The sequence below is a fragment of the Colletotrichum gloeosporioides genome, assembly GCF_011800055.1.
Source record: "Colletotrichum gloeosporioides strain Lc1 chromosome Unknown consensus_57, whole genome shotgun sequence".
In the NCBI taxonomy this organism is placed as follows: Eukaryota; Fungi; Ascomycota; class Sordariomycetes; order Glomerellales; family Glomerellaceae; genus Colletotrichum; species Colletotrichum gloeosporioides.
Genome location: NW_025544702.1, coordinates 410,671 through 434,267, shown reverse-complemented (window position 1 = coordinate 434,267; position 23,597 = coordinate 410,671). Strand labels below are relative to the sequence as shown.

Genomic DNA, 23,597 nt, shown 5'->3' with positions numbered 1-23,597 from the left:
AAGCTCTCTCCCCCCTACGTCCACATAAAAGCCACAAACGCCAGCCACAGCGCGTAGTAGCTTCATGTCTTGAACGTGACGACACGACGGCGGCGCGGGCGAGCGGCAAGGACCCTGGGAAAACAGATTCGCCATTGGCGCACGCCACATGAACAATAAACCCACACGTCACAGGAGGGAAAGAGGACGAAGAAAAAAAAGCACGGCCTCGTCCATTGACGTCTTGTCTTTGACTTTCCGTGTCTTGTCTTTGACGTGGAAGGAATGTGTCGCGGTCGTTGGAGGGGGCGAGCGGGGCGGGAAAAGACGAGGCTGAATCCGAGCAACCACGACGACAGGTTTGTGCTGCAAGCCCAATACCGCTTTGGCATGTTCCCTTCCTTTTCTTTCCCCCTTGGGCCCCAATCCAGCTCTTCCCACACGCCCCCCTTTTCCTTTCCCCTTTCCCCTTCCCGGCCGAGAGACGACGATACACGCCTTCGAGGTACACACCAAGCCAGGCCAAGCCGAGCTAAAGCAGCCGCACCCCACGGCCTGGGCACAGGCGACACTGCATCTGCAATGTTGCAGTCACCTCGATGCGTTGGGTTCGGTAGCTCCTTCCTTCTGTCGCTGTCCCACTCCACTAGTGCCCTCGTCCGCCATCTGGTTGGTTCATTGTGCTGTTTCTCGAGTCTATGTGGAAGGCTGGTAAACGTGGCTTGCGCTTGATTTCTTCTGACGTTTATTCTCTCGGCCTTTTTTTGTTGGCGTTGGAGGAATTCGGTGTGTAGTAACACGGGACGACTGAGGAGCAGTCCGGCCCGTGGCACTGGTAGGTTCAACGCGGGAATCGAAGCCGACGCGAGTACATACTCGTTGTCGGCGGTCCTGGTAAGGGTAGCGTAGCGGAATTTGGTGAGGGTTGACGGACCGCGCCGCGATGTATGGTGACCGCTCATTCTTGGCATGTCATTCACTGTGAAGGTGATGATGTCAATGTTGAAATCGTGAAAAGTCGGCCCTAGTGCGTCAAGACGACCTCACGACGACATCTAGTAAGAACTGCAGGCAGGCAAGGGGCAAACATGTGATCTGATGGACGAAAGTCGCGATTGATCGTAGTGAGGAATCTTTCCTGGCATCTCATAATACGATGAAACTTCTTGCAGTGGGGGCTTCTCCCGGCTGAGATACGTTACACACTCACACACTCGCGTCAACTCTTCGCATATCACGTAAATTTTCGGAAGCGGAAGCTCGTTACCCACCATCTGTCAGCCTCCATGAGCCTCTCTGAACAATCAAAAAATGCCTCGTCTGAGCTGAAGATTGGTGTGGATGAGCATGAGGATCAGCAAGCTAGATGGATGTTGGTAATTTACCCTCATGTAGCTATGCCTGTGGCGTGATGGGAGTCTTTGATGATGACCCAACTCACCTGTTGTGCATAGCATGCGTTTCCAATCAAACTGTCTACAGGTTGTCTTCTGTTGATTCTTGTAAGAGAGACACACCGTATCTCAGGGGTACGGGAGGGCACGGGAGGTAGTGGCTTTCCCCGTGCTGGAAGAGAACGGTGCGACATTATGAGGCAATGGGCAGGCAAGATTCAGGCTTGATTTTAACGAGGGGGGCATCATGGAAGTCAAGGCGCGCCGGCTGCGGTTACCTCATCCTGCACATTCCTCGCCTGTATCTGCATATTCTATACGGCGCACTGCCGCCATATGCGACTTGGAGAGGCCCAGCTGAGGGACATACCCTTCGGTTCCAGGCCGGCTAAGCATCACCAGGGGTGTCTGAAAGGTCATGATTGAACGGTTTGCGTGTCTGTCGCGCTCTGCGGCTTTCATCTTCAGATGCCAATTCTCTAGACGGAGCCAATCATTGGCAGACAAGAAGGAGAAGAAGAAAACAAAAAAAGAGGGAGCGCGGAGCATCTCATGCAAGGGTATCTCTCCAGTCTAAGCCCCCACCGCAACCCAAGTGTTCTGTTCGTGAGCGCCACTTCTCTCTTCTTCTTTTCCCTCCGATCTTTTCGTTGTCCGTTCAGTCAAATCAACCATACCTGCGAGCCGCTCGCAGACGTAGACCCGTCGTTCTAACCTCATTGGTTCCTCAAACATCTGTCGTAGGTCCTAGAGCCGTCTGTTTTGTCACTCACTGCTCTCCTCATCTTCCTCGTAACGCACAGCCGCACGTTGACAGCCAAGAACTGGTTGAAGAAGGGCCATCAACCCTCCTGAGGTGGCATCGCCGTCGGGTAAAACTCTGGCAGAAAACGCGTGTTCGTCGGGCTGAGGGCCAGCTCTGGGTATATGCCCTGGATGATGGACCAACACCACCTAGCATCGCCGTCGTTATCCACGAGGCTCTTGAACCATTCCACACATAGCAAGATGGTCTGCCTCGCTTGCGCGTTCCACGCGCCGGGTCTGTTGAACTCCTCCTTGTCCTTCTTACCGATACTGAGACACACCGCCTGTAGCCTTGGGTGCGTGATGGCGAGGCGTAAGATGATGAGAATCCCCATCAGGTTGTGCGACCAGAAGTAAAGACCATGAATCAGGCGCTTGCTGTGACAAATCGGATTCATGATGATTGGCCAGCAAACACACTGCCGAAGGTATTCCTCGGCCCCGACGAGGTCTTGAGAAGACAGCTTGTCAGAGTGCACGACCCGGTAGATGTAAGGGCGGTACAGCAGACAACGCAAGTAACTGGAACGAGTGCGCAGCAAAGCTTGGAGTATGGTATCGGGCGACGCTGGCTGTGTCGGAAGAACTCCCGTTGCGATCTGCTGCTGCGCCATGAACTGGTTGCTGGGAAAATACACGGAGCCGATTGCAGACATGACCCCTTCCATGCGTTCTTCGCCAGGGGTAGGGTACGGCGCTGGGTATGACGCGGAAAACTGCCCTGGGAACGGGATAGGGGTGGTGATTTGGTTAGCATTCCACTGAAGCCCTTCCATCAACTGCGATTGCCATTCGTTGAGGCTACTTTGCAGCTGGTCAACTGCAACGTGGAGTTCATGAGAAGCCTTCTCCTTGGCCGTCTGCGTGAACAGCCCTGGAGTGGAGGCAGGCCGCGTCGAGGCTGGGTGAAGAGAGATCGTTAGCGGGGAGCATCCCAAACGGATCATCGTATGATGGGTGTCATGGGGAAGGCTTCCTGCTGCACTTGCGATGCTGCAACTCAGAACTGGCATATGATGACGACGTCATCGCTGAGCGAAAGTGGGAGGAGAGTTGTCAGAGTCAGAGGCGCTGGTGGGAAGTACTCACCCGTTGACAATGTGCGATGTATGTCGAGTGCGAGCTTCTGCATGCTAATTTGCGTGTAAAAATGCTCCTCGTAAAGGCCGTAACCTGTATCGGGGACCAGACTCTCTGAGAACATGTCTGGCCACATTTCGCATTCTATCGTCCTGAGCGATGTCACTGGCAACTCGAGCTCCAGGTTGAGTCCTCTGCTCAGTAATTATTCGTCAGACAACTCAGACAGACGTGGATGGATAAACACAGGGGATGACAGGACAGGCCGGGCGTCGATAATTCAGCCAAACACCACGAGGAGGTGGGAGGGGGGTGCGATTAACGCAGACGATGCGGACGTGGTGCATCATCATCATCATCGTCAGGCTGCGGGAATGTGCTGTGAAATGGAAGATGGGGTTGGTGATGACGATGGGGATAGGGGTCCCAGTTTGGGGCGTTGGGTTGGTGGTCCAACTTTTTTTTTTTTTTTTTTTTTTTTTAATGGATCGATGAATTGAACGTCAGGGAAAAAGGGCGATGGCACATACGTTTCTGTGATGGAGCAATGCCAAAAAAGCCGCCGCATCAGATCTGCCTGCGTCTGAGATCGGTCCTGGCCAGAGCTGCTGCAGGCTCTCATCAGCACATTGGCCAGTAAAAACAGCGCACCGGATGACCCGCGGCAATAATGGGGGTAAATAAATCTCACCCGGTAATCATCTTGTGGCAAGCCAAGGACGCGTGAACGGACATAGCCCGGAATTCCTGCCTCCATCTTAGCCAAATACCCACGACAACCCCCCTCGCGGCGTCTCTTACCATGTGTCGAGAACAGCATTCATAGTACAATCTGGTCGGGGGAGCCACCAAGCTCGAGTCAGCAAAAATTTCTTTTTCCAAGAATCACACCCGAAGAGCACGGATGCGGCTCCCGATGCGGGCACCTATGGGACGGGCCCCGGCCCCGGATCCGGCGCCGACACGGATCCGGACTCCGCCCGGAGTCCGGCGCCACGTCCGGCGCAGTCCATCCTTCGATTACGAGAACTTACCCTGCTAAAACGAAGACCTGTACGGCTTCGATGGTGGATTCTTCCATGAAGAATCCCAAGCGACGTCTCGCCTCGTTGAAATAATGCAGGCCCGGTGGCTGGTTGTCCATTTCCCAGCTGGCACCCCCAGTTGAAGCCATGTGAGCCAGAGCAATCGTCAGAAACACCAGAGCGCATTCTGCGCTTTCTTGCGGCACTTTACCGCTGATTGCAGATGGCAGTGTTCTCTTCATGAAGTACTCCTGGTCTAACACAGGGTGCATCAGGTGGAAAGTACTGAAGTATATCGTCGAACCTTGCTCCAGCCATTCTTTGTCGGCATAACTTAGGGTCGCACCGCCCGCAATATTCGGTCTGAGAACATCATGCGACAGTTTCCCATCGCGTCCTTGGCTTTGCATTAGCATCGAGGGAAAGTTTGGCTCCAGGAGGGTCTCCAATCCCTCTATCTTGGGCTCAGCAGCTCGAAGCATCTCCCACACCGCATCCCACCGCATCATTTGATGAACGGCGGACACGTACTGCAGCTGTGTCTGGAGTGGCACGGGCATCTGCAAACTCGCCGTCGCGGTTTGTGACTGGTAGCCGAAAGGGTCGAAAATCTGGTAAAGTCTAGAAATATCTCCGCTATTCTCATAAATGTGGTGGATTTTGGGTTCGATACGAGCTAGATAATCTCGGATTTCTTCCATAGTTCTGTCTTTCCTGTTGCACATCATCTTGTTAATAAACGCTGACAAGGATCCCTCTAGATAACCCCCGTGAAGAAGTTCGCAGGGATCGAGAGAGGACTGCCGGGAACAGACATGCAGTCATTGATGCTATCGGAGTCAGAGGAGAGGTAGGCGGGAAGGGAACTCACTTCGTCACGGGCGGCGCCGCATAGTCGCACTGGAACCCTCGCTGCTTGCAGAAGCCGCACTTGGGTTTCTCCGCGTCGCATGCCTGCTTTCTTCTCCGGCAAATACTGCATGCCTGTCATCATGTCAGATTTCTTCTGGTAGACAAGGAAAGGCCAAACAGTTGTTGGCTGGCACAGGAACAGCTGTCGGACGGCGACAGATCGAGATTGCCAAACCCAACGTCCATCGGCAGCCAAGATTGCGAGCAACGCCACATGGTTAGCATAGCCGCAAAACTTTGGGCCATGGAAGTCGACGCAATGCGAAATCTGCAGCAAAGGCAGCGAAAAGGGGTGTAGAACTTACCACCTTCATGACGGAGTTTCGGTCCCTTCTCAACTCGGCCGCGGCAGAGCTTCCTCGCGACATCTCGCTAGAAGGCCCCGCTGCTGCTTCGTCGTCCATGGTACACCTAATAGTGACGGGATCGGAGGGGGTTTGATTTGGTTTGGGTGTTGGATATTCATGAAGAACCTAGGGCGAGTTGAGTTGAGGAAATGGCATGCCAAAGAAAACAACTCCAGGCAGTGCAAGGGTCGGAGGAGGCCAAAAACAAGACAGCAACAACAACAACAACAACAAGGTCGAACCAGGCAAGCTCTCGAGGTGCTTGCGAAGGGGTGATTAACCCTAGGGGCGGCGAGATCGGGTCCGAGAGGGCGAAGTGATGGCGAGGGTGGCACTTGGCGGGCAACTTTCGCGGTCGCACAGAGGAGGAAACGGGTGGCAGGTTGAAGCTGTGTCGTGAATGGCTCGAAAAGATGGCGGATGTGGTCTAATTGAGTCTTGGGGTTGTCAAGTGGCAAGCCGTAGCAGGCACGTTGGGCAACATGGGGACGTGGAAGTGGAGGAGCAGGATGAAGAGAGCAGGGAGAGAGGGAGGGGAGGCGGAAGCGGAAGCGTCCTTCAACAGACGGAGAAGGCACGGCCAGAGACGGAGTTGAGGGGTCCCTGCTGCCCGGAGTGCATTCCGTGCGTGCTTTTGATATTTTTTTTTTTTTTTTTTTTGTCCCGTCTCTCTCTCTCTCGCTCTTCCTATTTTCGGGGGGGCGAGGGTGAGGCGTGTGATAGTAGGCGCTGCGGGGTGGCCTGGCGAGCGCACCGGAGGCGGAGGTGGCTGCAGGCAATTGAAGTTGCTGTTTGACCACTACTGAATATCGCCGGTAGAGGCCAGGCGGAGTATGAGATTTTTTTCCGACTGGAAAAAGGACTGGAAGGCTGGCAGCGACAACGCGGAACAAATTGGTCTCTGACTGATGGACTGGGGGTCCCGTCCTGGCCGGGGCACAAGGCCGTCTCCGATGGTCCACGGTGCCGGTGGTAGCAAGTCTTGTTTCTCAAGCAACGCTAGGATCTCGAAGAGAAGAGCTCGAGAGTTTAAAAAAAAAATTACTGCAACCCGGAAAGAGGCGAAAACTGCAATTTCAACAACGACGATGGCGACGAGGATGGCGCCGGAACACATGGCACACACACACGCACACACACACACACACACACACCTCACGCGCCGAGAGATAGTTCCGGAGCGAGACCCAGGAGAGGCGGGACGGTGGAATGACCCATTGAAGGCTCAACACAGGCAGGGCAGGATAATCGAGTGGGCGCACACAACTCCCATTGACCGAGCGATATGAATGGAAACAAGAGGACAAAGCAAGCCTATGAGACGTATCCAATAACGGTGGGAGGAATGACACTTTTTTACCCTCAACAGCAAAGTCCAAAAATCACAACCCGCAACTAGTGATTGTGACAGGGAATAGGCGGGATGAGTGGACGCCGGGTGGTATTTACCGCTCGACATTGGGTTGTCCGCAGCGATTAGGTCTGGCCTTTTTTTTTTTTTTTTTTTTTTTTTTTTTTTTTTTTTTTTTNTTTTTTTTTTTTTTTTTTTTTTTTTTTTTTTTTTTTTTTTTTTTTTTTTTTTTTTTTCCTCTCCCCCTCTCCCCCCCCCTTGGTTCAACGGAGGCATCTGACCGTACACGACACGACTGGAGTTGATTGTACATGCTCGAAACATGTCGTTCCTACCTCTAGGTACATCATGCCTGCGGAGTCCTGACTTGTACCATACTGAGGAATAAAAATAAAGAGGTCTCGCAGGCCACTGTCACAACAACCTACCTAGCTGAGATGGATGGTGCAGGAAATACGTGGCGCACCAAGCGGTGGGATGCGATGCGATGCGAGGCGTTGCGATGCGACAACGAGTATCGCCGAGGTTGGAAAGGGGGGAAGGGGAGAGGGAGAAAGAAAAAAAAAAAAAAAAAANAAAAAAAAAAAAAAAAAAAGGTCCAACACCATGTCAAGCAGCCAAAAAAACACTTACCTAGATTTGGGCTTGCAACGATTTGACGCTGCCAAAGGCTGACATGGGGCTCTCCCGACAAAGCGATGAGTAGCGGCGTCGGTAAGGGCAGCAAGTATGGATACATGTGTGAGTTCAATGTGGCCGGGCTGAAGCCACTCCACGCCTCGTTTGTCTCTCACCCCCCTCCTGTTTAGCTCCCGCTTCGACTCCTCGTCCTTTGCAGTACGTCGGCGTTGGTGCGTGGAAGCCTGCCTGCGTTGGCTGATAATACCCTGGCACGGGATGATGCGAGGTATTGAACAGTGAGTGAACCAGATTGGAAGAAGTGAGGGCCGACGGCGATCCAGTCCTTTGGCGCGTTCGCCTGTAAGGTAGGTCGGTCGGTCGGTATTCTTTTCATGACGCATGCCCGGTCGTCGGTCGCTAGTACAAAATGGCTTGGCCCGGAGTTTGCTTAATAACGAAAGTGGTGGTGCAACACCTCATCGACTTGTTTGGTAGAGCCCTGTATGAAAAACAGGATGACCCCTCCATAAGGAACGTGTCCCCTACGAGTACACGGGTCGATCTGGAGGTCCTCGGTTATTTTCATTCTTGGGGGTGATATGCAGTCCAAGAGAACCGAGACAGCCTGCGATTCATTTCGGAGGCGTGTCTTGAGGACGCCGAGCCCTTCGTACCTAAAAAACTTCACTCGGGCATGTTGGACCCCCAGTTCCCGGACGGGATAGAGATATACGCGGTATCTATCCCTTGCGCTACAGGCCAGCGACACCTATGACACAGACTTCAGTAAGTGAAATGAAGCTGGGGGGCGAGCAGATTGGGGGAAACCTAAGGAAGTAGGAACCGGTAGATGGAGAGCGACACCGAGCACAAGCTCGGCCAGTGACATTGCCATACGAGTGCCGATGTCAGCTTAGGTCCATAAGTAGGTAGCAGATGTAGGTAAGGTAATTAAGGTAGGTAGGGACGCTCGAGAGCGAGAGAAAGGTGGATGGCGGGCCGGGAGACGCCCTAATCATTTTTTATTTTTTTTCATTTTTTTTTACCCTCCCGCACGAGCACCGACCCAGGCAGCATTCGTAGAGGCCATTACTTGAGTCGATGGGGCGAGTTGGATGAGTTGTGTGCCGGGTTTGCTGTTCTTTTTTTATGCGCGGCTTATGCTTGGGTCGGTCGGGGTTCGAGGACGGGGGAAATTTGCCGATGATCGTTGGTCGTCGGACGAGCCGGGCAGGACGACCAGTCAAGCTAGCAAGTCTTGAAAATCGCCTCTGGGATCTGTTCTGATATAATAATGAAGAGGGGAAAAGAGCACACCACACCAAACACCCCTTTCTAGACGCTGTTCGTCCGCCCCCAGGACATATTAAACCTGATCGTGAGAGAGCTGAATGCCTTCGAATTGGCACGAGGTCTGCCAGAAACTTCTTTCCATACGTCACCGGCCAGGGTCTTGCAGACAGACTTGCAGGGCTACGTCACACTGCTTGCCTTTTTGCGGCAGGGAACGACGTATAGCTGATGATGGCCTGAGGTTTCCCGGGACGCTCTTGATGCGTGAGGCGCTGAGGTTCCACGACCTGCACACTCGACCCAGCGGTCCAGCTGCCGCCCGCCCACCCCCAAAGTCCCAGTTCTACGCAGTACGGAGCCAGGGAGGAGCCAAGAAGCATGTCGGTCGGTATTCATCGAGGCCCCAGAGTCAAGCCAGGTGAGGTGGTGCCACAGGTGGCCATGCTCGGGCCTTAAGGTGGCCCCGTCACGAGTTGTCTTGCGGGAAGAGCGTGCCTTGTCTGTCTGGGCCTCCCCTACTTAACCTTGACCTGGTCTCTTGCCTCGGACGCATGGGCAGGTGAAGTTGAACAAACGAATACCCGGCAGGCCGTCACGCCCCCAAACTTAGTGTCCCTGTTTCGCCGTCTGCAAACCCTTTTTGGAAGGGAAGCTGGGATGTCGAAACCCTCCGTCCTCTTTGAGCCAAGGCCACGGCTGAAGCTGCCCCTACCTTTGCTTAAGTAACGCTTGTCAACTCGGGGAATGGTGGGTTTCGAGCGCCACAACCACTCTGATTCTGTCTTACTACCTTCCTTTTTTTCCCGGCCCTCCTCTTTTGTGGGGAGACGTTTCCAGTCGTTTCTGGTCCTCTGAGGCCCCGGCGTGGGGTCAGGCTGGCCCCACCAATCTCTGCTGCGCTGTAACATCCATGATGGGTTTCTCCGAAGGGCCAGTAGTGCCAAGGCAAGGCCTGTCACAACCTACAACTCGTGGCTTGTCACAGAGTGCCGAAGCCGCGGAGAGAGATGGCTTCTGTACTGCATAGTAGGTTGTTCGCCGTTGGGAACGGGCTAAAGAAACTTCCATCGGACAGATGTGGCACGGGCAAGGGGGCCATCTCATCTGAAATGCTAGACCCGATCTAAGATTCGGCCTGGCCCTAGGGACTTGGCTGGGTAGGGCTGGTCACTGCGGGCGAGCTAAAAGTTCCCAGCCCTGACAGAGGGGGGAGGAGAATACGTGCGCACACCACTCGATGAAAATGAGCAACGGCCAACAGAAGCACGACATTCGTCTGCCACTAAGAGTACTGTAGGGCCCAAGGGATCAAAGACCCAATGAAGGATGTCGCGAAACCGCGCCTTTCTGATAAGAGAGAGCCGGTTGAAGCCATGGGTACTGTGTGTCGTCTCCCGGATGCACCATGCACCGTTCGGGAAGACCTTGAGAGGTTACTCACCGGAGTGCCCACTCCTGCTCAGCAGTGTGCTTGCCATTAGAGGCCATTCGCGTGCCCTGGGCAATGGGTTCGTGCAGCAGTGCTGTGCAGATCCAGGCGGGACCTCGACTCACAAGACCGACCCCGGAACAGTGGGCGCCAACCGGCACCCGCCATTCATGTCTTGCTCGGGTCGAATCGTCCTGAGTTGAAGGGTCCTGTTAGGTAAAACTTTAAGCAGTGAGTATCCGCCTGGCTTTTCCAGCCAAGGAGGACAGAAGCAAATATTGCAGTGCGCAGTGAGTAGAGTGATTTTCGGCCAGAATCGCACCATCAGATGTGCCAATTCCGCCCTTCGTTGATGCGAGGAATTCCGTTTTGAAGCCGCTTATACCTGCCAGCTTCGGCCAGTGTGTCTCTCCTCGTCATGTTTCCTCCTCGCATTCCTGCCATTTCGCGTGCTAACCCATCCTCACATAAAAGTCTATTAATTCAGGTGCTGACAGCGTGATGGGTACCTTGACACCGGCCAAGTTTCCAACTTTCCATCTACTGCGTAGTACGCAGTATTTGTCTGTCTCACTCCATCCCTCCCTGACACCATGCCGGTGTGACAGCTCGAACTCCAAACCCCCTGTCCCGCCTTGCTCGGGTCCGATCTTGGCTGTCTAGCGTTGGCGTGGGTGCTGATTGGTATTCGTACTGCGTAGTATTTGGCACAGTGGTCGGCTGTTACGAGGTAAACGAGCAGTTGCACTCGAAAGCGGCAGAGAGATGCGATTGCGCTCCCACGTTGAGGAGGCACCGATGCTTGTCTCAGCCCCCATATCCCCGTGAGCCCCAACGTCAGTCCGTTCTTGACCATGAGCCAAAACCAACACACTTTCGGCGCGATGAGGAATCAAATAGACGATTTACGATCAGCACAGACATGCCGGCAGTCATACGGATAGTTTCCAGATTGATTCCAACCCCCGTGCTCGAGCGAGATACGTCGTCAACTTGGACGAACCCTAGTCCCTGGTCCTCGGTGAGAGCGTCAAAGTTGAACTTGTCCACCGCGACAAAAGTGCCTCGTCCAAGCTGTCTGTCTGTCAGCAGTAAAGCAGCCGATCCGCAGGAGGTGGTGGGTGCTATGCTGGACCCAAGCCATGGGTTGCTGCAGGCGGTACGGATACCGAAACAGACCGGTGTCAATCCGGCAGCCTGCTGGCTGGGCTGGGGCTTGAGCTCGAGCCCGCTCCGTCACGGTTCAGAAATAGTTGCCGAGTAATGAAAGCCTGGTTTCGCTTTTCAGCTGACTTGAAGTTGAAGTATTGGACTTGGAGTATCACTGTGACATGAGCTGACTGCTAGACGTCTCGCCTCGTCCCCCGAGTAGATGGGCTACAATGGAAGGCATTTTCCTAAAGCGGATAGCGGCGCCCGACGTGGCTTAGCAGCCCTTGGACCCGTCGTCTAGCGCGGACCCTCTCCGGGGAGCGAGCGTTCGTTCCGTGCCAAAGGTCATTCATTCTTCGGACCAAGGTACCCTACAGCAGAGCATACATACGTACTAGCACACTTGCCAACCAACAACACTGACTGACGTTGCCTTTTTGAAGGGTGCACGGCATGGAGCGGGACCGGTTTATCGCGGAGGCAGCATCGGATTCCACATATTCCCGCGGAAGTTCGGCTACATGGCCTTCCCTTCAAAACATGCTGCAAGCCTACGGGCAGGCGCCTTCAGGCTCCGCGCGGAATCTACCCTCCCTTGTCTGTCAGCCTCAGTGTCACCTTCCTCTCGACCAAAGGCATGGCACTGCGGTGCGAATAGACGTCAACGTCGAAGCCCGAGTGCACACCTAGTAGTGAGTGTCACAAAGACGGCCCAGTGTGGACCCATTTTCACGTATTACCTAATCTTCAAAAATACACTTACCTGAATGTAATACCTATGCAGTAGGTAGGTTGTGAAGGAAGGAGCATGCGGGGGGGGCTGAACCATCTTATGCGCCACAGGGCGGCACCAGCGGCTGCCCCTTGGCAAACTTCAGATCTAGGCCGATCCAAATCAGATCCAAGCTTTGCCATTCGTCTTCTACCGCCGTCATGAGAGAAGGGAGAAACTCACAAAGAAACAAACATGCACCCTCGAACCCGACGAGATGGTTTGGCTCGCGCCTAGCAACGACGCGGGCTTTTCTTTCCCCAGCCACCCGGCATCCGACGTTTGCCGATGGGGCGTGCCCTTCTTACCCAACCCCAAACAACCATACGCACACCTACAACGCTCGCGCAAGATTCTACAACCTCATTTTTGGTAGCTCCTTGCGCCGCGGAAGCTGATGACATCGAGCACCCCAGTCTGGAGATACAGATACCGATGACAGTGGTCAAGGTCCACGGTCAAGCAACCCTTGGAACGGAGGTTTTTCAGCCCTACCCACACACAGAAAATCCCGTCTTCGATTTGTATGACGCTCACTGGCAGAACTTCTGCCGTCTTTACGCTCCAAACATTTCATCTTGCGCTATTATGACCTTTTTTTTTTTTTTTTTTTTTTTTTTTTTTTTCCGGGGTTNTTTTTTTTTTTTTTTTTTTTTTTTTTTTCCTTCCCGGGTTGTGAAAAACTACTCGGGTACTGGAGCCGCTTCGCGGCATCTCGGACCTGATCTTCCGTCTAGGTTGCCTATCGTCTGGTCCACATCCCGAACTACCCCGACCACAAAAATGGGTGGCTAGGCACCGGGGTAGTCTGGGTCTTTGGTCTAATCACCATCTCGGTGTTCCTTCGCCGCCTCTGGTATCAACCGCGAGGAATTCCAGCCACCAACGAGTTGCGAAACGCTTGGCATCCAGGCTACGGCGTAAAGAGACAGGCGATTTGAGGGCCTGGTCAAAGTCTTAGGCATTCAGCTATCCGTATATCCGTACGGAGTGGACGAGATGCTCAACGCATTTCCATATTTCCAGCCGCACTTCGGGCCTTCTCTCGTCTCTAATTCTTCGGTACGCCAAACAAACGGCTAGGCACCCAACATGCATTCCCACTGCGTTCCGGCTGCTGTTAGCCTTCTTTCGCTCTTGATGGACACAAGCCTTTCGACGCCACGCCCGATTCCGTGGCCCAGAGACCGAAGAGAAGCCCAAGACCCTCGAACCGCTTAGCCGCCGCAGGACTTCATCGTCGTCTACACCGATGGCCGTGGCATTAATATGGCTGCGTCTTTCGATGTATCTATACATGGGCCGAAACCTTGCAAAGCTGCAGTCACCCCAGCTGCTTGGCCTTCGCTACCATTCTGCTTTGCCTTCCACGTCTCAGCTGCAGGAGCTAGCTTGTAGCTGCGCCAGTCTGGGGTTCCGCTTTTGGAGTGTCAGGCTCCCATTGGTGACAGGCCCGGCGCAAGTTCCAGGGGCGTTGTATGGTTTCTTCACTACCTAATATCAATACGCAGTATTTTCTCTGCGGACCATGCCCGACTATCGTCTTGAACATCGGACTTTACCGACGCCTTCGCGCGGCCAGACCTGAGCAAGCAAACGTCCGAACTGCGGACTTTTCTTCATACAGCGGAATTTTTCCAGCTCGGAAGCGAGAGAGAATTCGCTGAATTGCCTGCAAAGGTGTTAAGGCTAGCGTACACCGGCATTGGCCATATTGCGGGAACAGCAGGCAGCGGATCTTCTATCTGCACGGCACGATGGACTAACACTACACCTGCACACAACGGGACCCTGTGTGAGTGCAGTACTGCGGTGCGCGCACCGACAGACAGACAGTGCTAACGGCATGCAGACTGGTCGCTGGGGAGGGCGCTTGTCATCAAGATCCCAGATCAATTGTCCGATCCTTACTGTCTCTTCTGATTACACATCGCACAGAAGTTCCCAGCGATCGCAGAACCGCAGCCAAATCGATTTAGTCGGCTACGTATCGGCTGGGCAGGCACTATTTCAACCTCGCGACTGTGAGGGTGACGACTCGGGTCAAGCTTCATCGACGATTCGCATCTCGACAACCGTTAGGCGCTTTGCAAGGCTCCCAGTCAGTCCTCTTTGCGTATGATGCTCGTACGATTCAAGGACCAACCGCAGCTTATTTGTGCCTTCCTAGGGCCACGGCACAAAAAGCACGTCGCCCAAAGCAGAGACGGTTTCCTGCCGTTGACCGTATCCTCTGAGAGGCTCATCCGGCCCATCCGCAGAGCGGCCGGCTTCTTCATCCCATATCAAGCAACTTTTTTGTCTAAAAGAAACGGAATGAACAAATTGCTAGCTGCACACATCAAAATGTCATGGGAGTCTCCTGCAGCAAACCGGAGATGGCTTCAATGCCAAGCCATGTCCGCACCGGAACCAGGCGTGATGTATTGCCGGATCACAATCTTTCTCATGCTCGCCATGCGTGACGCCATTGAGGCATATCTCGAGATTGAGTCTCCGAGGTTTTCTTGGCATTCGCAAATGTATTGTTCGACGTGAAATCAAACCCGCTCCAAAGGGCCGCTCGTACAGCAAGTTTCGCTGGGATTTCCATATTCAGACACGCGGGTAGTAGGGAATTACCAGCATCAACGGCGCTTCCAGTGAGCGGGGCAGGGCCCTCCCTCTTTTTGTTTTGTGTCACCGGCCGGCAAAATGTCATGAAAACCCTATTCGATTTTTGACAAGAACGAAGAGACGAAGCCCAGTCTAGACCGTATAGACTTTCCCCCCTTCCCCTCGAGCCTGCGGGGTTATCGCGGGGAGCGATTTGCTGATCTACCCGAGAGAACAGACGACAGTTCGAGGCATCAACCACCATTGCCCGCTAGAGACTTTATCTTCTGTCGTCGTTTCCTTGATGACCGCTTCTGCTGCGTTTGAAGCCTCGCAAGGCTCCCGGCAGCTGCTGGACGCTCTCGCACGCCTCTAGGGCGAGGTACCACGGAATTCACAGTGCTACAGCGATCCGATCCGCTCCACTGCCTTGGAGAGAGTCACACTGAAGGTGACCCCGTTTGTCTCGTTACTTGTCACTTGTCAGATTGGCGCTCACCAGAACCTTGTAACGCTCTCCAGCCCCTGGGCGAACTCCGACCCCCTGGAGGTGCACGTGCAAGCGACATGCCGCGAATCACCAGTCAGCAAGCGGTGAGGAAATTGGACTCCTCGAGTGGGCTTGTAACTTTTTTTTAATTTTTTTCTTCCGAATCGCACGATATGGACCACCGTTTGGGGAAGCGATCAGTCGACCCCATAACCAGGCAAAGAATCGAGATCACCGAGAAACCCCCCCCGCTTTCCACGATTATGGTGCCCATTCGCTGGATACTCGCAGGCCCATGCAAGCGTACTCGCAACAAGGACTACGGCTGTACAGATTCGAATTTCTTGATGCGTGTGGGGGGTGGGAAAGAGCATCATACAGGTCCCCTCTCGTCCATATGGAGTATTCCGCTGCACGCGTAAGCACAGAGAGCAGGGGCACGCAAAAGGAAGGGTCATTGATATCAGCTGGGAATCGAAGCCGGTTGCTTGATTTCAATCTCTTGACAGGTCGGGGAAGCCGGATACATCCTTTACTCTCGTAGGTGTCTTGACGACAGCACATCCGCATCATGTGTGTATGTGCGTGGTATTCCGTCCCAAGAGACCTGCCGCTGCAGGAAACGCAACGTGAAACCCTGCAACTATCTGTCCGTTCCCATGCAACACTTGGGGCGGCAGGCAAGTTGTTATTGGAAAGTTCCCGATCAAACGATGTCGCGCTCTACCATCCGGCGGGCTACGTTCAATCCATGCATTACAACCTCAAGGGGCCATCAACGTCTCGACATCTTAATTCAGACACTCTGCCGGGGGGTTATCTCCGTCCGGGCTAAGCGCTTTGCGATGAGCTGTTCGTCTCATGTCAACACACACGTTCGCTCTCGCTGATTATCTCGGGGCTTAGGTAGGTGGGTGGATGTTCGGATAGACTCACCTCGCCGCACGTCACAGGTTCATACTTGGCGGGATGCGCCTCATCGACACAAGTGGGCAACACACCGAGTTTTTGATCGAAATTGAAACCTTTACACGTCATCGTTTAGTTGAAAACAGGTTTTTGGGATCAGAAAGACACAGTCGGAGGAAGGGATCACTGGATCAGCCCCATCATTTGCGGGATCAATGACCTCACATCCCGCGAGGCTGCAGGAGACAGACTTACCGAAAAAGAGAGGCATCGAGATCCTGTCCTCCCGGCCGTGCTGCAAGACCCGATGCACCGTTGACTTGAGACGGTCATTTGTCAGCCGCATGAGAAAGTCGCCAATGTTCACCACGAACGTGCCCGGTACCGGCGGCGCCCACATCCACTCTCCGGAGCTGTTAAGCACCTGAAGCCCCTTGTGCTCGTCTTGCCACAGCAGAGTCATGATCTGGAGGTCCGTGTGGGCCCCGACGCCGACCTCGTCCGGATCCTCAACCGGGTCGTCGCCGTGGCCGGGGTAGAAATTCACGGCGAAGTCGCCTCCCGGATACGTTGTTGCGCCGTCAAAGTGGTCCTCGGGCAGATCCAGCGCAAGTGCAATGATACGGATCAGACGACGGGACAGATCCAGACAGGCACGCCAGTGTGACAGCAAGGCAGACTTGAAGCCCGGCAGGACGGCGTCGTCCCCGGAGTCGGTCCAGGTGAAGTCTTCTTTTGGTAAGTGCTCCCGGACGTGGACCGGAACCTGGTCCAAGCGGTTCTCGTACAACGGGTCAAACTCTGGCTCGTAATGAAACATGAAGGCCTCCTTTCTGTCTTTGGACTCCGTGACGTTCGCCTGTATCTCTCGAAACCCACAGTACCCGTATGCAGACGTGTTCGAGGTCAATTTCCGCTTCTCACCCTCTGGGAGCCTGAAGAACCTGTCATCGTGTAAGTCGTTCGTCTCAACTTAACGCCACTGTCATCGTCGCCACGTCTTTTTGGTGGCAGAGACCTACTCGAGCCCCTTTTTGTGAGCGGCACGCGTCACATCCTCTGGCACACCGTGGTTCTCGATATAAAAGAACCCGCTCGTCTTCGCAGCGTGCAATATCTCACGGGCAACCGCCTTGCGCGCGTCGAGATCGCCGTAGATACCACTCAGGTCAATGATGGGAATTTCATCCGGGGTGCAGTCTCGCGGCCTGTTCGTCGACACAAGTCGATATGTCTGGCCCTCATAACTGCCCAGGTAGATCTTCTTCATCCCAGCGGGTATCGTTTCCGTGCTGGTGGCCATAATGTGTTCCTGCGTAGCGACTAAGGCCGCATATGTAAAAATTGGCGTAGATGACGATGTGCTGTGCGACGATTGAGTCTTTGTGTTCAGATCACGTCTGTTTGGAGCCGTTATTATTTTAGACTTTATATCAAAGGCAGCCCGAGACTTACACAGGAGTTACCCAACCCGCGTTTTTTCGCCACTGGTGTCCCCCGGAGTCCCTACGCACAGCAGATCGAGGTTCCATGCTCGACCAACCCCGGTCCGTCCATATCCGGTTATCTCCACTCCACCTGCAACCCCATGCTCCGGCGCTGAACGGTTTCCATTGGACGATAAAGTCAGCGAGGACGAGATAACGACTTTCCGACTCCGGCTAATTCCGTTTTTGTCCGGCGCGTCCGACGACGTGCCTTTCTGCCATCGTCAAGACCGCGGCGACCACGCGATATCCGCATACCCCATCTCCGCAATAGTCGATCTCGAATTGTTTTGTAATGTCTGGAAGTGAGGAAAACATGATGCAGAACGAGACAGATGCGTCCAACGTCCGCCGCCGCCGGCTGAGCGATGAGAGCCGTCAGGACGGTGCGGGAGGCGGCAGAGATGAGTCCAATCGGAAAAGGAGGCGGCGAATTCTTTCTTGCGATACTTGCCGTCGGCAAAAGTGTCGATGTGAGCTAGACGAGGAGTCTGAGCAGTGCTCACGGTGTCGTTCGCTAAGGTAAGAAAGCGCATTATCTTGGTTGTTATGCGGTCTTGAGGTTAGGGGACAATCAAGGATTGTGATGCCCCAAAACGATATTCCCTTCAGAAATTAGCTCGAAATGATAGGGCAATATCAGATGGGTTGACTGACAGGGTGTAGGATTACCTGCACGTGGAACGACAGCGGTGACACGCATTCCGTCTCTTCAAGAGAAGCACCGACGAGTAAGCCAGACGCGGACGCAAGGTAAGTTCTCCGCCCTCATGTCTGTTTCTTTCTGGGAGAAAAATGCCTCCTAACCTTTTTTTAAAGTGCTAAAAAGACGCAACTCGACAGAATTAAAAGTCTGGAGGCCTCGATAGCTGATCTGAAAGCCACTGTGCAAATGTTGGCGCCTAGCATCAGGCCAGATTTAAAGAGGACTTTGGCCGTGGGCCGTCAGGAAAGACTTATTGCTGTTGATAAAAATGTTACTAGCACCAGCGTCATAGATGACAACGACGGGGCTGGAATTGTCGTCAGCGGTGGTACTGGTGGTACTGTTGGTAGGTCGTCTGCAAACGAGGATGTTGAACCGGCGGATCGACATGTCTACTCCTCTCCCGCCGAGGTTGTTCGAAAAGTCGGAAGCCAGCTAAGCGGAGGATTCCGAAGAACATTTGATGTTCAGGCTGACCTAGTTTCTCTGGGGATACTGAGCGAGAAGACGGCTCGCGACTTAGTCTTGGAGTAAGTGTTTTTCTCCTATACAAAAGTCGTATTAGTGTCAGGGTTCAAAGAAATTGTGGGGGGCCAAGACAAAAGGAAAAGCGGCAACCTTGGGCTTGAACGATGCCTAGGTGTGACGGAGAGGGTGTTAACAAGCCGGCATCTAATTCTCTTCTTCCTCTAACGCAACAAGCAGGTTTGTCCGTCGAAGAAAAAACACCTTGCTGTTAAACAGCGAGATCGACCTGGCCCCGAGGAATAGGGATCTCAGACACGCGTCACCATTTTTGCACGACGCATGTTGCCTGCATGCAATGAGATTTTCCGAACACAGCTCTTCAGTTTTGCATCGACGCGTGTTCGAACATGTGCGGCTACAACTTGGCCAGCTCATGATTGCGAGTCCGTTGCCGCTGGAGGAGTTGATGGGTATTCTCATCATGAGTCTGTGGGCATGCTCGCCATCGGTGCGTGATAAAATGAGGCCGACTCTATGTTCCAGCAATAGGAGGCTGACACAATGCTACAGAGCCCCGAGTATGTCGACAGTTGGCTGTTGAGTGGGCATTGCGCCCAGCAGGCGATGTTGAGTATCAACTTTTCGGAAATTCTGATGAGAACAAAGGCGAGGACTTCGACAGAGGATGACCAAAGAGTCGTACGACTTTGGGCCAATACATGCCTAGTTAACCTCCAGTCAGTTTGTTCTACAACATCAAGTCTCGACAAACTACTGACTTGCATTCTTTAGTTGGGCGGCTACTACAGGTAGGCCAGCGACCGTGCCTTCTGCCTACTTGGCACAATGCAAGCTCCTCCTCAACTTTGAAGAGGTGACCATGCGCGACGCCATGATGTATGCGGAGATCACACTGTACCTCATCCTGCAGGACAAATTTTCGCAGCGCTCGTACCTCGGTGCCGACGGGGAATGCGAAGAACTTGCGGCGTGGAAGTTGAGGTGGAACTATCTGTTTGGTGAGTACTCAAGTCGACGATGTCAATACCCGGCTTCCACTTTGGGCATGAACATAATTAAGAAGACAACTGTCAATGCCGATTACTAATATTATGATTTCCCAGAACTACCCGCGGCCTCGACACTGAGGATAAGCCATTCCATCGCGTGGCTAATTCTCGCCCGACGCTCACTTGAGCACGACCAGGCCTCTTCGGACGACGACTCCCTGTCAAGCTCGCCGAGGTTACAGCCAGCTGATGCCGTGCGTCAGGAGCCGCCTTCTCACCAGAACCCAGAGCTCCACGACTTGGCGCATGCTCGGGTATGCGGCTTCGCGACAGAGGTGGTGAGGGCGTTCGTGGAGATGCCATCCACTCGGGCAGAGGAGCTGCCTGAGTTCCATCGACTCTGTGTCGCGTACGCCATGCTGATTATCTCCAAGTATGAGCAAAAGCCACCTTATGGCGGCGTAGATGGTGGCAATAACGGCGGCAGTCATGAAGTGCTGCAATTGCTGAAGGCGGCGCAGAAGCAGAATTCAGTGTGGTCGGCCAGCTCGCCGTCTGCGATTCAATTCGGGTTGGAGAGAGCTTTGAAGAAGGTCACCGCGCGGGTCGAGGGGACGAGCGGTCCGAATGTAGCGAACGTGGCGGCGGCGGCGGCGGCGGCGGCGGCGGCTACGCCCACAACAGCCATCGTCACGGACAACCGCGCGCCGCACAGGATCGCCATGGCGTCGCCGAGCAGCCTTAGGGAGCAACAGGTAGCTGCTGGTGGTACGCCGGCGGCTTGGGGACAGCATCATCAAGACGCAAGGGGACGACAGCAGCAGCAACAGCCACCGTCGCACCCACAACAGGACCATCCATCCTCGTTCACAGGCACGACAATGGTGCCAGAATTTGATGGGTCATTCTCTTTGGAGATGATCGATAACTTCTTCAATGGGGGACACCTCAGTCTCGGAGACCCCTCACTCTTCTAGATATGTTTCAAAAATGAGAACGTGCTCCAACCGTAGTGCACTGTCTTGTTGTATAGCCCCGTAACATTGAGAAATTCGTACGAAAGAACCGTGAGTCTGCGTACCTGTTTCGGTACAAAGCAGCTTCTGCGTTCCCCCTTCCGTTATCAAGAAGCACTTCCCTAGTCAAACGGGAGCCAGATCTTTGCCCTCCACATTGATGGGTTCTATGCCATTTTTTGTCTTGTTGCTGTTCCTCCACGCATAATCGGACTGCTGGGGTTCTCGATGGGGGCGCATTGAGCTTGTTGTAAACGTCGCGTGTGGAGGGTTTATAGCATCCCGTCGGTCGCCGTTGCCAATCTGCTCTTGTCGGCCCGTTTATTTTTTCGCAGTCATGATCCTCGAGTCATCTTCGTGCCCGCTCGGATTTTGCGTTTGGACAGGTGCTTCGGTATTGCCATTAATTTGTCAAACGTCGTCTGAGGGGAAAGACAGCGTTAGCAAAGTTGCGTCACCCGCGAGCTTCCTGCATGATTCGCCACTGAAATCACCCTATCCTAGCTGCGCTTGCCAACCAACTGGCAAAACTAGTCTGTACAGACTTGTCCAGCCAATCGACGGCCAGACTACAGCTCGCAGCGTCCTATAATCGACCACATAGATTCTGGCAAAAGGGCTGAACTCTGTCTCGGATGTGGCCGTAGAGCTTCCCTCAGGGTCCCTCCGACCCAGCAAACGTGGTACGTATTCGTACGTTAAACCGAAAGGCAGTGAGAGAAAACCGATGTCATTCGCTTTCTTTGGTGTCATCGACGAAGAGCGAGAGCCTACTCTCTGCCATGAAGTGACAGACGAGCAAAAAGAATGGATTATTGAGAGGTGTGCATTGACCAAACTCTTGGACACTGCGAAAGCACAAAAAGGGTTGGGAGAATGATTCGGTACCAATCGACGGAGAGCCGGGAGGTTGCAAAAAAGAATTGATGCGCGGCACCGGGTTCGAACCAGTGCTGTTTGAGTTAGCGAAGTTCCCAAAATCGAGAAGATATCAACCTACTTTCTGCCTGTCAACGGAAGTGGGAGGGCAACGAGTTAACCACTACTCCAACCACGCCTCGAGTTCATTGTTTTTTTTTTTTTGCTGGTGAGATTCCGCGAGTGATTGCTGCCTTACGAAGGACGCGGGATGCCCATGTTGGCCAGAAGCAGGGCGCTTCGTAACGGGACGTGACGCGTCGTTCTTTCCATTTTCGCTCCGTTTGCAAGCAGGCTTTTACCCGAGTAGGCAAGGACCTATGCAGTTTCCCCAGAAAGAGCCCTCGCCGCCACCAATTGCCATCCTTGTTGCCTCGAATTGTTTGCTTAATCTCCCACCTCTTTTCCACCAAAATGTTCGTAGCGGTCCATGCCTCTCCCCTGGCCGTAAAAGCGGTCTACGCCCAATTTGAACCGACGGCTGTAAAGATTACAGCAAACAAATGGCAAAACCTGCATGCAGTCTGTTAGGCGAATCTAACAGGATGCATAGCGCCATTGTTGGGCTCTTCAGACCTCGAGACAGCTTCTCGAAGATACCTGGGAGGAATTACAGTATTCTGATATCGATTCGAAGGTTCGAGGTTGAATTCGGATATTCGGATTGGCATACAAGAGATATTATGAAAGACGATCCTCGTCGGAAAATTAACTGAAGACGTAGATGGATTGTGCTTAGATGGCCAGCTGTCGGGCTTGCCAACTTCAAAGGACATTTTGAATGGGGGCACTGCGCCTACTAATTTTTGCAGGTCGTCGTCGTCGTCTGGTACGTTGACTGTCAAAAACGAGGAATCGTACAAAGCATCAACAACAAAGGCCGCAGGTCCGGTTTGCGCAAGCTGGCGCGCTTTGCATCAACATTTGCTTCTTTTTGAACGAAACACGCGGTGAAACAGATGGACAGCGGGCCGGCGGGTTGATGTAATTGGAAAAAGGGGACAGACGCGCAATTCGGGCTTGGGCGCCGTTATGACTGGTTTTTTCCATCGGAGGCGGGCAGTTCCTCCGACGTGAAGTTGAAGAATCGCGATACCGATGAGGCTTAGACGACGCATTTCAAGCCTAAGGACACAACGAATCGGCCAATTACCTCTTTCGGAAGCGGCATCCTTGCACATCAGAAGCCTATCTGATGTCGTGGGACCCTACTTGGACACTTTACCGTGCTAGCGACGCTCGTGCCTGCGCCAGGAACTCCAACGGCAGGTTCGTTGGAAGAAGTCCCGGGAGATGCTGGTCAGCAGAGGGGATTGAGCTCACGTGCCCGTCGAACAAGCTCAAGGAGGTGTGCCACACAGATCATGATAGATATGACGACAATTGACGATTAGTAACCATTGCAGCTAGAGTTCACGGCTTCGTGTAAGATGATAACGGTGGGATGCATGTTTTGGGAATGTGCACGGGAAGTTTCTATTGACTGCTTGGACTTAGGAGCGGAATTAACGTGGACGATTGGGGGGGGGGGTTAAGGTTGATTCTAACAACGAAAGGATGGGGTGAGATGGGATGGATCAGCTGCTTGAGACGGCAATAACATCACCAACCAGTAAGGCAAGTTTGGCCGTTTTTCAAGTTCTTGTTTCCTTGGTGGTGCACTGTAGACACCATCGTTGCTCGCTGTGGAACCTTGAACGAGTTTAGTCAGCCAAATAATCAAGCTGGCTTCCCTGTCACAGACAGCCCACAGGTCTGATGAATAAGGTTTGATGAGCCACAAGATTTTGCGGGCCCTGCGGAGAATCCCAGCACTTCCAAGCCGCAGGTGCCGAA

At 53.6% G+C, this 23,597-nt stretch overlaps 5 protein-coding genes across 5 annotated transcripts; 1 reads left to right on the top strand and 4 right to left on the bottom strand.

Moving 5' to 3' along the window:
- Window positions 1–2,215: 2,215 nt before the first annotated feature.
- Window positions 2,216–3,396, bottom strand: GCG54_00009743 (uncharacterized protein; the record flags this gene model as incomplete). Its single annotated transcript, XM_045409682.1, has 2 exons — window positions 2,216–3,081; window positions 3,270–3,396. 2 exons carry the CDS (start codon window positions 3,394–3,396, stop codon window positions 2,216–2,218), a joined length of 993 nt encoding a protein of 330 aa, XP_045262206.1.
- A 790-nt stretch (window positions 3,397–4,186) lies between these two features.
- On the bottom strand, window positions 4,187–5,013 carry GCG54_00009742 (uncharacterized protein; the record flags this gene model as incomplete). Its single annotated transcript, XM_045409681.1, has 2 exons — window positions 4,187–4,274; window positions 4,295–5,013. 2 exons carry the CDS (start codon window positions 5,011–5,013, stop codon window positions 4,187–4,189), a joined length of 807 nt encoding a protein of 268 aa, XP_045262205.1.
- Window positions 5,014–5,042: 29 nt separating this feature from the next.
- On the bottom strand, window positions 5,043–5,601 carry GCG54_00009741 (uncharacterized protein; the record flags this gene model as incomplete). Its single annotated transcript, XM_045409680.1, has 2 exons — window positions 5,043–5,465; window positions 5,503–5,601. The coding sequence occupies 2 exons, from the start codon at window positions 5,599–5,601 to the stop codon at window positions 5,043–5,045; spliced, it is 522 nt and encodes a 173-aa protein (XP_045262204.1).
- A 10,442-nt stretch (window positions 5,602–16,043) lies between these two features.
- On the bottom strand, window positions 16,044–17,459 carry GCG54_00009740 (Protein DMR6-LIKE OXYGENASE 2; the record flags this gene model as incomplete). The annotated part of the gene is made up of 4 exons (XM_045409679.1): window positions 16,044–16,097; window positions 16,184–16,272; window positions 16,412–17,100; window positions 17,179–17,459. 4 exons carry the CDS (start codon window positions 17,457–17,459, stop codon window positions 16,044–16,046), a joined length of 1,113 nt encoding a protein of 370 aa, XP_045262203.1.
- Window positions 17,460–17,959: 500 nt separating this feature from the next.
- Window positions 17,960–20,804, top strand: GCG54_00009739 (uncharacterized protein; the record flags this gene model as incomplete). Its single annotated transcript, XM_045409678.1, has 6 exons — window positions 17,960–18,165; window positions 18,487–18,879; window positions 19,055–19,325; window positions 19,388–19,554; window positions 19,610–19,836; window positions 19,942–20,804. The coding sequence occupies 6 exons, from the start codon at window positions 17,960–17,962 to the stop codon at window positions 20,802–20,804; spliced, it is 2,127 nt and encodes a 708-aa protein (XP_045262202.1).
- Window positions 20,805–23,597: the final 2,793 nt, after the last annotated feature.